Source organism: Agelaius phoeniceus, chromosome 36, assembly GCF_051311805.1.
Source record: "Agelaius phoeniceus isolate bAgePho1 chromosome 36, bAgePho1.hap1, whole genome shotgun sequence".
Lineage (NCBI taxonomy): Eukaryota > Metazoa > Chordata > Aves > Passeriformes > Icteridae > Agelaius > Agelaius phoeniceus.
In genome coordinates, this window is record NC_135300.1 from 1,318,279 (window position 1) to 1,331,696 (window position 13,418).

Below are 13,418 nucleotides of genomic sequence, written 5' to 3' on the forward strand. Positions count from 1 at the left end.
CTGGAAAACAACGCCCAGGCTCATTTTGGGGCAAATTTGTTCATTTTTGGGCAAAATGGGTCCAAAATGGAAGAAAAATGTCATTTTTTGACAAAAGGTGTCAAATTAGGGGGGAAAAAAATGCAGGTTTTGGGTCAAGATTGGGGGTGAAATGGTTCAGTTTTGGGCAAAAAGGGTAAAAATTGGCGAATGTGTTGATTTTGGGGCAGACTGGGTAAAAATGGTCAAAATTGTTTCGTTTTTGGGGCAAAATTTTCGTTTTTGGGGCAAAATTGGGCAAAAATGGATCAGTTTTGGTGAATGGATGGAAATTGGGTGAAATCATTGATTTGGGGGGAAAAAATGGGTCTGGATTGGGCAAATTGGTGATTTTTAGGCAAAATGGGGGAAAATTGGGGGCAAAGTGTTCGTTTTGGGGCAAAAATGGGATTTTCTGGACAAAATAAATCAAAATGGGCAAAATGGCTCATTTTGAGGGAGGATTGGGTGAATTGGTTCATTTTGGGTCAAATGGAGCAAGATTGGGAACCAAAACGCCAATTTTGGATCAAAATCGGGAGAAATTGTTTATTTTTTGGGCAAAGTGGCGGATTTTTGGTCAGGATTGTGTGAAATGTTTCATTTTGGGGCAAAGTGAGTCAATTCTGGGCAGGATCGCTCATTCTGGAGTAAAATTTTGGGGAAAATTACCCAGATTTTGATAAAAATGCAGTGTTTGAGGGGATTTTACCCAAATCTGGCAGCTCCAGGGGGGTTTTGGGCCCGGGGAGGGGCTCGAGGGGTCCCTCCCCCACCCTCAGGGGCTCCGGAGGGGTCGCGGGAGCTGCGAATTCCCAAATTTTGGGGTTTTTCCCCAATTTTGTGGCCCCGCCGGGGTGTCCAAGATGGCGGCGGTACACACAAGATGGCGGCGGCGGATCCAAAATGGCGCCCGCGGTCGCTGCCGCACTCAAGATGGCGGCGGCGCGCTCAAGATGGCGGCGCCGCCAGTGTGGAAACACCCAAGATGGCGGTGCCCATACGCCAAAATGGCGCTTTGCGCATGCGCAGTGGTTTCTCCGCCCTTACTGGGCGTGGCCATCGCGGTCTCGACCAATGAGCGTGAGGTGCACGTTGCCATGACAACTGGATGCGGAAAGCGGTGACCGCGCATGCGCAGTCGTGGCCCGGGCAGGGAACGGGTGAGCGAACGGGGCGCGGGATTTTGGGGGGAAATTTGGAAATTTTGGGGAATTTTGGGGAATTTTGGGGGAATTTGGGGGCGGGAGGAGGGGTGGGGGAGGGGGAGGATGGGTGGGAATAACGGGAGGGGGTAACGGAGCGGGGATTTGGGGGGTTTTGGGGCGTTTTGGGGAATTTTGGGGATTTGGGAGGGATTTATGGGAAATTTTGGGATTTTGGGAACATTTTTTGGGGGATTTTGAGGGATTTTGGGGGATTTTGGGAGAATTTGAGGGATTTTTGGGGCGAATATTTGGGATTTTTGGGGCGAATATTTGGGATTTTGGGGGCGGATTTGGGGGATTTTGGGGGTGGATTTTGGGGATTTTTGGAAGGATTTTTTGGGGGATTTTTGGGGGATTTGGGGGAGATTTTTAGGGGATTTTGGGGGATTTTTTGGGGACATTTGGAATTGGGGGGAATTTTTTGTGGATTTTTTGGGGGATTTGGGGAGATTTTTAGGGGTATTTTGGGGGATTTGGGGGAGATTTGGGGAATTTTTGGGGTGGATTTTTGTGGGGAATTTTGGGGGGGATTTTTTGGGTATTTTGGGTTGGATTCGGGGGAATTTTTGGGGGAATTTTTTTGGGATTTTTGGGTTGAATTTTGGGGGAATTTTGCGGAGATTTTGGGGGAATTTGAGGATCTTGGGGGGATTTTTGGGGGCGATTTTGGGGGATTTTTGCAGCAATTCGGGGGCGATTTTTGGTGGCGATTTTGTTGATTTTAGGGGAGATTTTTTGGGGATTTTGGGGTGGATTTGGGGAATTTTTGGGGCGATTTTTTGTTTGATTTTTGTGGTGGATTTGGCGGAATTTTTGGGGGGATTTTTTGGGGGTTTTTGGGGTGGTTTTGGGGGAATTTTGCAGGGATTTTTTGGGGGTTTTGGGGGGATTTTTTTGGGAGTTTTGGGTTGGATTTTGGGGAATTTTGTGGGGATTTTGGGAGGAATTTGGGGATCTTGGGGGCGATTTTGGGGATCTTGGGGGATTTTTGGTGGCGATTTTGCCAATTTTCGGGGGCAATTTTGGGGAGATTTTTGGGGTGCATTCGGGGGAATTTTGGGGGGGATTTTTTTGGATTTTTGTGGTGGATTTGGGGAAATTTTGGGGGGATTTTTTGGTGTTTTGGGGGATTTTTTTGGGGTTTTTTTGTGGATTCGGGAGAATTTTTGGGGGATTTTGGGGATCTTGGGGATTTTTGGTGGGATTTTTTTTGGAATTTTTGGGGTATATTCGGGGGATTTTTTGGGAGTTTTTGGGGCGGATTTGGGGAATTTTGCAGGGATTTTGGGGATTTTTGGGTGGATTTTTGGGGGCGATTTTGGGGGCATTTTTGTGGCAATTTGGGGGCATTTTTGGTGGCTGTTTTGCTGATTTTTGGGGGGATTTTTGGGAGATTTTTTGGGGGTTTTTGGGGTGGATTCAGGGGAATATTTTGGGGGATTTTTGGGTTTTCAGGGTGGATTCGAGGGAATTTTTGGGGGGATTTTTGGGATTTTTTGGGGTGGATTTGGGGGATTTTTGCAGCAATTCGGGGGGGATTTTTGGGGGTTTTTGGGGTGGATTTGGGGGGATTTTTGGGGGATTTTTGGGGTTTTTTGTGGTGGATTCGGGGCAATTTTTGGGGCGATTGTTTTGGATTTTTGGGTGGATTTGGGGGAATTTTGCACGGATTTTGGGGATCTTGGGGAGATTTTTGGTGGCGATTTTGCCGATTTTCGGGGGGATTTTTGGGGGATTTTTTGGGGGTTTTGTGGGTTGGATTTGGGGGAATTTTGCGGCAATTTTGGGGAATTTTGAGGATGTTGGGGGGATTTTTGGGGCGAATTTGGGGCGATTTTTGGTGGCGATTTTGCTGATTTTCGGGGGGGATTTTGGGCGATTTTTTGGGATTTTTTTGGGGTTTTTGTGGTGGATTCGGGGGAATTTTGGGATCTTGGGGGATTTTGGGGGGATTTTTTTGGGGTATATTCGGGAATTTTTGTGGGATTTTTTGGGGGATTTTTTGGGATTTTTTTGGGTGGATTCGGGGGATTTTGGGGCGATTTTTTCTGTCTGTTTTGCTGATTTCCCGGGGGGATTTTTGGGGTGAATCCCGCAGGTTTTGGGGTGCCCATGGCGGAGCTGCACCTCTTTGGGCAGATCGAGGGCGGCAGCGGCTTCGCCGAGCGGCGCCTGTTCTGCAAATGGGGCCTGCACGCGGGTGAGGAGGGGATTTGGGGGGATTTGGGGGGATTTGGGGGTCCCAGAAAGGATTGAGGGGATTGAGAGGGGATTTGGGGTTCTAGGGGGATTTTGGGGGGATTTTGGGGGAGATTTGGGGGTCCTAGGAAGGATTTAGAGGGGATTTGGGGGGTCCTAGGGGGGATTGAGAGGGGATTTTGGGGGGATTTTGGAGGATTTTGGGGGATTTGGGGGGATTGGGAGGGGATTTTGGGGTTCTAGGGGGGATTTGGGGGTCCTAGTGGGGATTGAGGGGATTTTGGGGAATTGAGAGGGGATTTTGGGGGTCCTGGGGGGATTTTGGGGGTCCTAGAAGGGATTTGGAGGGATTTGGGGGGATTTAGAGGGATTTGTGGGGGATTCTGGGGGATTTGGGGGGATTTTGGGGATTATGGGGGTCCTAGGGGGAATTTTGAGGGATTCTGGGGGATTTGGGAGTCCTAGGGGGGATTTTGGGGCGTTCTGGGGGGATTTTGGGAGGATTTGGGGTCCTAGGGAGGATTTAGAGGGGATTTTGGGGGTCCTAGCGGTGATTTAGAGGGGATTGAGAGGAGATTTTGGGGGGATTTTGGGGCATTTTGGGGGTTCTAGGGAGGATTTTGGGGGCATTTGAGGGGATTTAGAGAGGATTTTGGAGGGTCCTAGAGGGGATTTGTGAGGGATTTTGGGGGTCCTGGGGAGATTGAGGGGATTTTGGGGGTCCTAGGGGGGATTTAGAGGGGATTTTGGGGGTTCTGGGGGGGGATTTTGGGGTCCTGGGGAGGATTTAGAGGGGCTTTGGGGGGTATTTAGAGGGGATTTTGGAGGATTTTGGGGGGGATTTAGAGGGATTTTGGGGGTTCTAGGGGGGATTATGGGGGTCCTAGGGGGAATTGGGAGGGGATTTTGGGGGATTTTGGGGATTTAGAGGGATTTTGGGGGGATTTTGGGGATTTAGAGGGGTTTGGGGGTCCGAGGGGGGATTTAGAGGGGATTGGGAAGGGATTTTGGGGGGTCCTGGTGGGATTTTGGGGGATTTGGGGTCCTAGAAGGGATTTAGAGGGGATTGGAGTGGATTTAGAGGGGATTTTGGGGGATTTGGGGGGTCCCAGAAAGGATTGAGGAGATTTAGAGGGGATTTGGGGTCCTAGGGGGATTTAGAGGGGATTTTGGGGGGATTTTGGGTGTCCTAGACAGGATTTTGGGGGATTCTGGGGGGTTTTGGGGGGATTTTGGGGGTCCGAGGGGCGATTTCGAGGGATTGAGAGGGGATTTTGGGGGATTTTGGGGGTTCTAGGGAGGATTTCTGGGGGATTTGAGGGGATTTAGAGGGGATTTTGGGGGTCCTGGGGGGGATTATGGGGGTCCTAGGGGGTATTTAGAGGGGATTTTGGGGAATTTTGGGGATTTAGAGGGGATTTTGAGGGGGATTCTGGGGGATTTAGAGGGGGTTTGGGGGTCCGAGGGGGGATTTAGAGGGGATTGGGAAGGGATTTTGGGGGGTCCTGGTGGGATTTTGGGGGGTCCCAGAAAGGATTGAGGGAATTTAGAGGGGATTTGGGGTTCTAGGGGAGATTTGGGGGGATTGAGAGGGGATTTTGGGGAGATTTGGGGGGTCCTAGAGGGGATTTTGGGGGGATTATGGGGGATTTAGAGGGGTTTTGGGGTCCTAGGGGGATTGAGAGGGGATTTTGGGGGTCCTGGGGAGGATTTTGGGGTCCTGGGGAGGATTTAGAGGGGATTTGGGGGTATTTAGAGGGATTTTGGAGGATTTGGGGGGGATTGAGAGGGATTTTGGGGGATTTTGGGGGGATTTGAGGGGATTTAGAGGGGATTGTGGGGGGTCCTGGGGGGATTTGGAGGATTTTGGGGGTCCTAGAGGGGATTTTGGGGGTCCTAGGGGGGCATTGAGGGGATTCAGGGGGATTTTGGGGGGGTCCTGCTGGGGATTTGGGGGTCCTAGGGGGGATTTAGAGGGGATTTGGGGGGATTCTGGGATGTTTTGGGGGGGATTTTGGGGGTCCTAGAAGGGATTGAGGGGATTTGGAGGGGATTTTGGGGAATTTAGAGGGATTTTGGGGGTCCTAGGGGGATTTTTGGGGGATTTTGGGGGTCCTAGAGGGATTTTGGGGGGATTTGGGGGATTTTAGGGGGGATTTTGGGTGGGATTGAGGGGATTTAGATGGGATTCCGGGGGATTTTGGGGGTCCTAGAGGGGATTTTGGGGGATTTGGGGTCCTAGGGGGGATTGAGAGGGGATTTTGGGGGGATTTTGGGGGATTTTGGGGTCCTAAGGGGGATTTAGAGGAGATTTTGGGGATCCTAGGGGGATTTTGGGGTCCTGGTGGGATTTTGGGAGGGATTTAGAGGGGATTTGGGGGTCCTAGGAGGATTTTGAGGGGATTTGGGGCATTTAGAGCAGATTTTGGGGTGAATTTTTGGGGTGAATTTTGGTGATTTTGGGTTGCCAGGTGCAGCCTGATGCTCCTGGCCAGGGCAGGGATCTGGGGTTATTTTGGGGTGAATTTAGGGTTATTTTGGGTTATTTTAGGTGAATTTAGGTGATTTTGGGGTTATTCTGGCTGATTTTGGGGTGAATTTTGGTGATTTTGGTTTATAGGGTGATTTAGGGTTATTTTGGGTGATTTTTGGGGTGAATTTTGGTGATTTTGGGTTCCCAGGTGCAGCCTGGACGCTGCTGGCCGGGCAGGGATCTGGGGTGAATTTAGGTGATTTTGGGGTGAATTTGGTGATTTTTGGGGTGAATTTTGGTGATTTGGTTTATAGGGTGATTTGGGGTTATTTTGGGTGATTTTTGGGGTGAATTTTGGTGGTTTTGGGTGATTTCAGGTGATTTTGGGGTGAATTTGGGTGATTTTCAGGTGATTTTTGGGGTGCATTTCGGTGATTTTTGGGGTAAATCTTGGTGATTTTGGGGTGAATTTGGTGATTTTTGGGGTGAATTTTGGTGATTTTGGGTTCCCAGGTGCAGCTTGGACGCTCCTGGCCAGGGCAGGGATCTGGGTGATTTTTAGGGTGAATTTGGGTGATTTTGGGTGATTTTGGGGTAATTTCAGGTGATTTTGGGTTATTTTTGGGGTGATTTTGGGGTGAATTTGGGTGATTTTTGGGGTGAATTTCAGGTGATTTTTGGGGTGATTTTGGGGTGAATTTTGGCAGTTTTGGGTCCCAGGTGCAGCCTGGACACTCCTGGCCGGGGCAGGGATCTGGGGTGGGTTTTGGGGTGAATTTGGGGTGAATTTGGGTGATTTTCAGGTGATTTCAGGTGATTTTTGGGGTGAATTTTGGTGATTTTCAGGTGATTTTGGGGTGATTTTGGTGATTTTTGGGTGAATTTTGGTGATTTTGGTTTATAGGGTGATTTAGGGTTTTTTGGGTGATTTGGTGTGAATTTAGGTGATTTTGGGGTAATTCCAGGTGATTTTGGGTTATTTTTGGGGTGAATTTTGGTGATTTTTGGGGTGAATTTTGGTGATTTTTGGGGTGATTTTTGGGGTGAATTTGGTGATATTTGGGGTGATTTTTGGGGTGAATTTTGGTGATTTTTGGGGTGAATTTTGTCGATTTTGGGTCTCCAGGTGCAGCCTGGACGCTCCTGGCCGGGGCGGGGTCGGGGCAGACGCAGCTCGATGACCCCCAGGTGGACGAGGCCGCGCATTGGGGGCACCCGCTGGACCTGCACCTGGCCACCAGGGGGCTCCAGGGTAACATTGGGGACATTGGGGACACTCAGTGACACCTGGGGACAGCCACTGACACCTGGGACATTGGGGACACCCGCTGGACCTGCACCTGGCCACCAGGGGGCTCCAGGGTGAGGGGACACACCTGGGGACATTGGGGACATTGGGGGCACCCGCTGGACCTGCACCTGGCCACCAGGGGGCTCCAGGGTAACATTGGGGACATTGGGGACAATGGGGACATTGGGGACACCCGCTGGACCTGCACCTGGCACCAGGGGGCTCCAAGGTGACACTGGGGACATTGGGGACACACCTGGGACATTGGGGGCACCCGCTGGACCTGCACCTGGCCACCAGGGGGCTCCAGGGTAACATTGGGGACAATGGGGACACTGGGGACATTGGGGGCACCCGCTGGACCTGCACCTGGCCACCAGGGGGCTCCAGGGTAACATTGGGGACATTGGGGACAATGGGGACACACCTGGGACATTGGGGACATTGGGGGCACCCGCTGGACCTGCACCTGGCCACCAGGGGGCTCCAGGGTGAGGGGACACACCTGGGGACACTGGGGACACCCGCTGGACCTGCACCTGGCCACCAGGGGGCTCCAGGGTAACATTGGGGACATTGGGGACATTGGGGGCACCCGCTGGACCTGCACCTGGCCACCAGGGGGCTGCAAGGTGACAATGGGGACATTGGGGACACCTGGGGACAGCCACTGACACCTGGGACATTGGGGGCACCCGCTGGAGCTGCACCTGGCCACCAGGGGGCTGCAAGGTGACATTGGGGACATGGGGACATTGGGGACACTCAGTGACATTGGGGGCACCCGCTGGACCTGCACCTGGCCACCAGGGGGCTCCAGGGTATGGGGACACACCTGGGGACATTGGGGACACCTGGGGACATTGGGGACAGCCACTGACACCTGGGACATTGGGGACATTGGGGGCACCCGCTGGACCTGCACCTGGCCACCAGGGGGCTGCAAGGTGACACTGGGGACATTGGGGACACACCTGGGACATTGGGGACACCTGGGGACAGCCACTGACACCTGGGACATTGGGGGCACCCGCTGGAGCTGCACCTGGCCACCAGGGGGCTCCAGGGTGAGGGGACACACCTGGGGACATTGGGGACACTGGGGACACTGGGGACACTCAGTGACACCTGGGACATTGGGACACCCCTGGGACATTGGGGACACTGGGGCACCCGCTGGACCTGCACCTGGCCACCAGGGGGCTGCAAGGTGACAATGGGGACATTGGGGACACACCTGGGGACACCGACACGCCCTGTCCCTGACCCCCCCATGGCTCTGACAGTGTCCCTGAACCCCCCAATGTCCCCCCAGTGTCCCCCAATCCCCTCAATGTCCCCCAATGTCCCCAATGCTGTCCCCAATGTCCTCAATGTCCCCATTGTCCCCAGGGTGGCCGAAGCTGCTGCTGCAGGTGTGTCCCCAATGATGTCCCCAATGTCCCCTCATTGTCCCCATTGTCCCCAGGGTGGCCGAAGCTGCTGCTGCAGGTGTGGCCCCAATGATGTCCCCAATGTCCCCAATGCTGTCCCATTGTCCCCAGGGTGGCCAAAGCTGCTGCTGCAGGTGTGGCCCCAATGATGTCCCCATTGCTGTCCCCTCAATGTCCCCATTGTCCCCAGGCTGGCCGAAGCTGCTGCTGCAGGTGTGGCCCCCATTGTCCCCAATGTCCCCAATGTCCCCAATGTCCCCAATGTCCCCATTGTCCCCAGGGTGGCCGAAGCTGCTGCTGCAGGTGTGGCCCCAATGATGTCCCCAATCCCCTCATTGTCCCCAATGTCCCCAATGTCCCCATTGTCCCCAGGGTGGCCGAAGCTGCTGCTGCAGGTGTGGCCCCAATGTCCCCATTGCCCCAATCCCCTCAATGTCCCCAATCCCCTCAATGTCCCCAATGTCCCCAATGTCCCCATTGCTGTCCCCAGGCTGGCCGAAGCTGCTGCTGCAGGTGTGGCCCCAATGTCCCCGATGTCCCCAATGTCCCCGATGTCCCCGATGTCCCCATTGATGTCCCATGTTGTCCCCAGGGTGGCCGAAGCTGCTGCTGCAGGTGTGGCCCCAATGTCCCCAATGTCCCCGATGTCCCCGATGTCCCCATTGATGTCCCCATGTTGTCCCCAGGGTGGCCGAAGCTGCTGCTGCAGGTGTGGCCCCAATGTCCCCATTGTCCCCAATGTCCCCAATGTCCCCAATGTCCCCATTGTCCCCAGGGTGGCCGAAGCTGCTGCTGCAGGTGTGTCCCCAATGATGTCCCCATTGTCCCCAATCCCCTCAATGTCCCCAATGTCCCAGTGTCCCCATTGTCCCAATGTCCCCATTGTCCCCAGGGTGGCCGAAGCTGCTGCTGCAGGTGTGGCCCCAGTGTCCCCAATCCCCTCATTGTCCCCAATGTCCCCATTGTCCAGGGTGGCCGAAGCTGCTGCTGCAGGTGTGGCCCCAATGTCCCCAATCCCCTCATTGTCCCCATTGTCCCCAATGCCCTCAATGTCCCCATTGTCCCCAATGTCCCCAATGTCCCCAATGTCCCCATTGCTGTCCCCAGGGTGGCCGAAGCTGCTGCTGCAGGTGTGGCCCCAATGATGTCCCCATTGTCCCCAATGTCCCCAATGCTGTCCCTGTGTCCCCAGGCTGGCGAGGCTGCTGCAGGCTGCTGCAGTGGCCCCAATGTCCCCAATCCCCCAATGTCCCCGTCCCCCCCAATGTCCCAATGTCCCCAGGCTGGCCGAAGCTGCTGCTGCAGGTGTGGCCCCAATGTCCCCAATCCCCTCAATGTCCCCAATGTCCCCAATGTCCCATTGTCCCCAGGGTGGCCGAAGCTGCTGCTGCAGGTGTGGCCCCAATGATGTCCCCAATGTCCCCAATGTCCCCATTGTCCCCAGGCTGGCTGAAGCTGCTGCTGCAGGTGTGGCCCAATGTCCCCAATCCCCTCATTGTCCCCATTGTCCCCAATGTCCCCAATGTCCCCAATGTCCCCATTGTCCCCTGTGTCCCCAGGCTGGCCGATTGCTGCTGCTGCAGGTGTGGCACGTGGACGCCTGGGCCGGCGGGGCCTGGCCGGTTACGGCTCCGTGCCCGTGCCCAGCGCCCCCGGCTGGCACCGCCTGGCCTGCGCCACCTGGCGGCCGCGGGGGACGCGGCGCCAGCGCCTGCTGGGCACGGGGGCACCCGAGCTGTGCACGCCCGAGGCCACCGTCACCGGCCCGGGGGACAGGTTCAGGCTGAGGACAGAGACAGCAGGGACAGTGACACTGGAGCTGGGAGTGATGGCACGGAACATGGCACGGTTCGGGGTGGCACTGTGACATTGGGGACATTGGGGACACCATTGGGGACATTGGGGACATTGGGGACACCATTGGGGACATGGGGACAGGTTCAGCTGAGGACAGAGACAGCGGGGACAGTGACACTGGAGCTGGGAGTGATGGCACGGAACATGGCCAGATACGGGGTGGCACTGTGACACCTTTGGGGACACCATTGGGACACTGGAGCTGGGAGTGATGGCACGGAACATGGCACGGTTCGGGGTGGCACTGTGACATTGGGGACACCATTGGGGACATGGGGACAGGTTCAGGCTGAGGACAGAGAGCGCGGGGACAGTGACACTGGAGCTGGGAGTGATGGCACGGAACATGGCCAGATACGGGGTGGCACTGTGACACCTTCAGGACACCATTGGGGACATTGGGATGGCACTGGGACACCATTGGGGACACCATTGGGGACATGGGGACAGGTTCAGGCTGAGGACAGAGACAGCAGGGACGGTGACACTGGAGCTGGGAGTGATGGCACGGAACATGGCACGGTTCGGGGTGGCACTGTGACATTGGGACACTGGGGACATGGGACAGTGACACTGGAGCTGGCGTGATGGCACGGAACATGGCACGGTTCGGGGTGGCACTGTGACACCTTTGGGGACATTGGGGACACTGGAGCTGGGAGTGATGGCACGGAACATGGCAGATACGGGGTGGCACTGTGACTTTGGGGACACCATTGGGGACATTGGGGACACCATTGGGGACACCATTGGGGACGGTGACACTGGAGCTGGGAGTGATGGCACGGAACATGGCACGGTTCGGGGTGGCACTGTGACACCGCTGGGGACACCATTGGGGACATGGGGACAGGTTCAGGCTGAGGACAGAGAGCGCGGGGACAGTGACACTGGAGCTGGGAGTGATGGCACGGAACATGGCCAGATACGGGGTGGCACTGTGACACCTTTGGGACACCATTGGGGACACTGGGGACACTGGAGCTGGGAGTGATGGCACGGAACATGGCACGGTTCGGGGTGGCACTGTGACACCATTGGGGACACCTTTGGGACACCATTGGGGACATGGGACAGGTTCAGGCTGAGGACAGAGACAGCGGGGACGGTGACACTGGAGCTGGGAGTGATGGCACGGAACATGGCCAGATATGGGGTGGCACTGTGACATTGGGGACATTGGGGACACCATTGGGACACCATTGGGGACACCATTGGGGACATTGGGGACACCATTGGGACACCATTGGGGACACCTTTGGGGACACCAGGGACACCACTGGGGACATGGGGACTCCATTGGGGTAATGGGGACACTGGGGACACGGGGCACAGTGACATTGCTGGAGACACTGGGGACACCATTGGGGACACTGTGACACCATTGGGGACACCATTGGGGTGGCACTGGGGACAGGGGCTGGGGACACTTTGACACCATTGGGGACACGGGGGTGGCACTGGGACATTGGGGTGGCACTGGGGACCCCAGGGTGACACTGTGACACCTTTGGAGACATTGGGGTGGCACTGGGGACAGGGGTTGGGGACACTGTGACACTACTGGGGACACGGGGGTGGCACTGGAGACATTGGGGACATTGGGGTGGCGCGGGCTGAGATTTTTGGGGTCACCTTGAGGATGTTTGGGGACACCCTGGGGACATTCAGGGTCACACTGGGGACACCAGGATGGGGACATTGGGGACACCTTGGTGACATTGGGGTGACCCTGGGGTGTCAGGAGGTGGCACCTGGGGGGGTCCCCAAGCTGTGGGGGGAGGGGACAGCGCTGGTGACATCCCCAGATTGTCCCCTCCCCCCCCCAGAATTGTCCCCTCCCCCCCCCCATTGTCCCCTCTCCTTTGTCCCCAAATAAAATTTTTGTCACCAAACGGCCCCAGGTGACAATTGAGGGGGGGGAGGGGACAATTTGGGACCTTGGGGACAATTTTGGGAGGGGGAGGGGACAATTTGGGGAGGTGGGGACAATTTTGGGGAGGGGGTGGGGACAATTTTAGGGGGGGTGACAATTTTGGGGAGGGGACAATTTGGGAGGGGACATTTTGAGGGAGGGGAGGTGACAAATTTGGGGAGGGGGGAGGGACAGATTTGGGGAGGGGGTGGGGAAAATTTGGGGGCTTGGGGAAAATTTTGGGAAGGGGGTGGGGACAATTTGGGGTTTGGGGACAATTTTGGGGGAGTGGGGACAATTTGGGGGAGGTTGGTGACAATTTTAGGGGGGGTGACAATTTTGGGGAGAGGGGTGGGGACAATTTTGGGGGGTGACAATTTTTGGGGGGGTGGGGACAATTTGGGGGCTTGGGGACAATTTTGGAAGGGGGAGGGGACAATTTTGGGGGGTGACAAATTTGGGAGGGGGTGGGGACAGTTTGGGGAGGTTGGTGACAATTTTGGGGGAGGTGGGGACAATTTGGGAAGGGGGAGGGGACAATTTGGGGAGGGGGTGGGGAAAATTTGGGGGCTTGGGGACAATTTGGGGGAGGGGAGGGGACAATTTGGGGAGGGGAGGTGACAATTTTTGGGAAGGGGGAGGGGACAATTTTAGGGGGGTGGGGACAATTTGGGGGCTTGGGGACAATTTTGGGGAGGGGGAGGTGACAGTTTGGGGGCTTGGTGACAATTTTGGGAGGGGGTGGGGGCGGGGTCTTGAGACCCCTCCCCGATTTTTGGGGGGGTCCTGGGCGTGGCCGCCCCTCCCCCATTTTGGGGGGGTCTCCCTGTGCCCCTCCCCCCCCCACCGGGGCTGCCCCTCCCCCCCCACCGGAACCGTCCCAGACGCGGAGGCGCCGCTGCCCCTCCCCCCCCCCCCCCATCCCCTCCCCCCCCGGGCCGTGACTCAGTTTCCCTTCCCTCCCCCCCCTTCCCCCCTTCCCCTCCCCCCCCCTTCCCCCCTTCCCCTCCCCCCCCCCCCCCCC

General features: G+C 56.0%; 1 protein-coding gene and 1 long non-coding RNA gene across 2 annotated transcripts; one reads left to right on the forward strand and one right to left on the reverse strand.

Annotated features, from left to right (window-relative positions):
* Positions 1 to 1,041: 1,041 nt before the first annotated feature.
* LOC143696523 (B9 domain-containing protein 2-like) lies at positions 1,042 to 10,489 on the forward strand. The gene is given in 6 exon segments (XM_077193003.1): positions 1,042 to 1,181; positions 3,318 to 3,426; positions 7,025 to 7,150; positions 8,582 to 8,604; positions 10,206 to 10,224; positions 10,227 to 10,489. Coding segments are annotated over 6 exon segments (570 nt in total). The 5' UTR covers positions 1,042 to 1,151.
* A 264-nt stretch (positions 10,490 to 10,753) lies between these two features.
* Positions 10,754 to 11,719, reverse strand: LOC143696525 (uncharacterized). The gene is made up of 3 exons (XR_013185943.1): positions 11,680 to 11,719; positions 11,194 to 11,426; positions 10,754 to 10,855 (listed from the first exon to the last, which is right to left on the reverse strand). It is a non-coding gene; the product is annotated as an uncharacterized LOC143696525 (long non-coding RNA).
* Between the last annotated feature and the right edge of the window lie 1,699 nt (positions 11,720 to 13,418).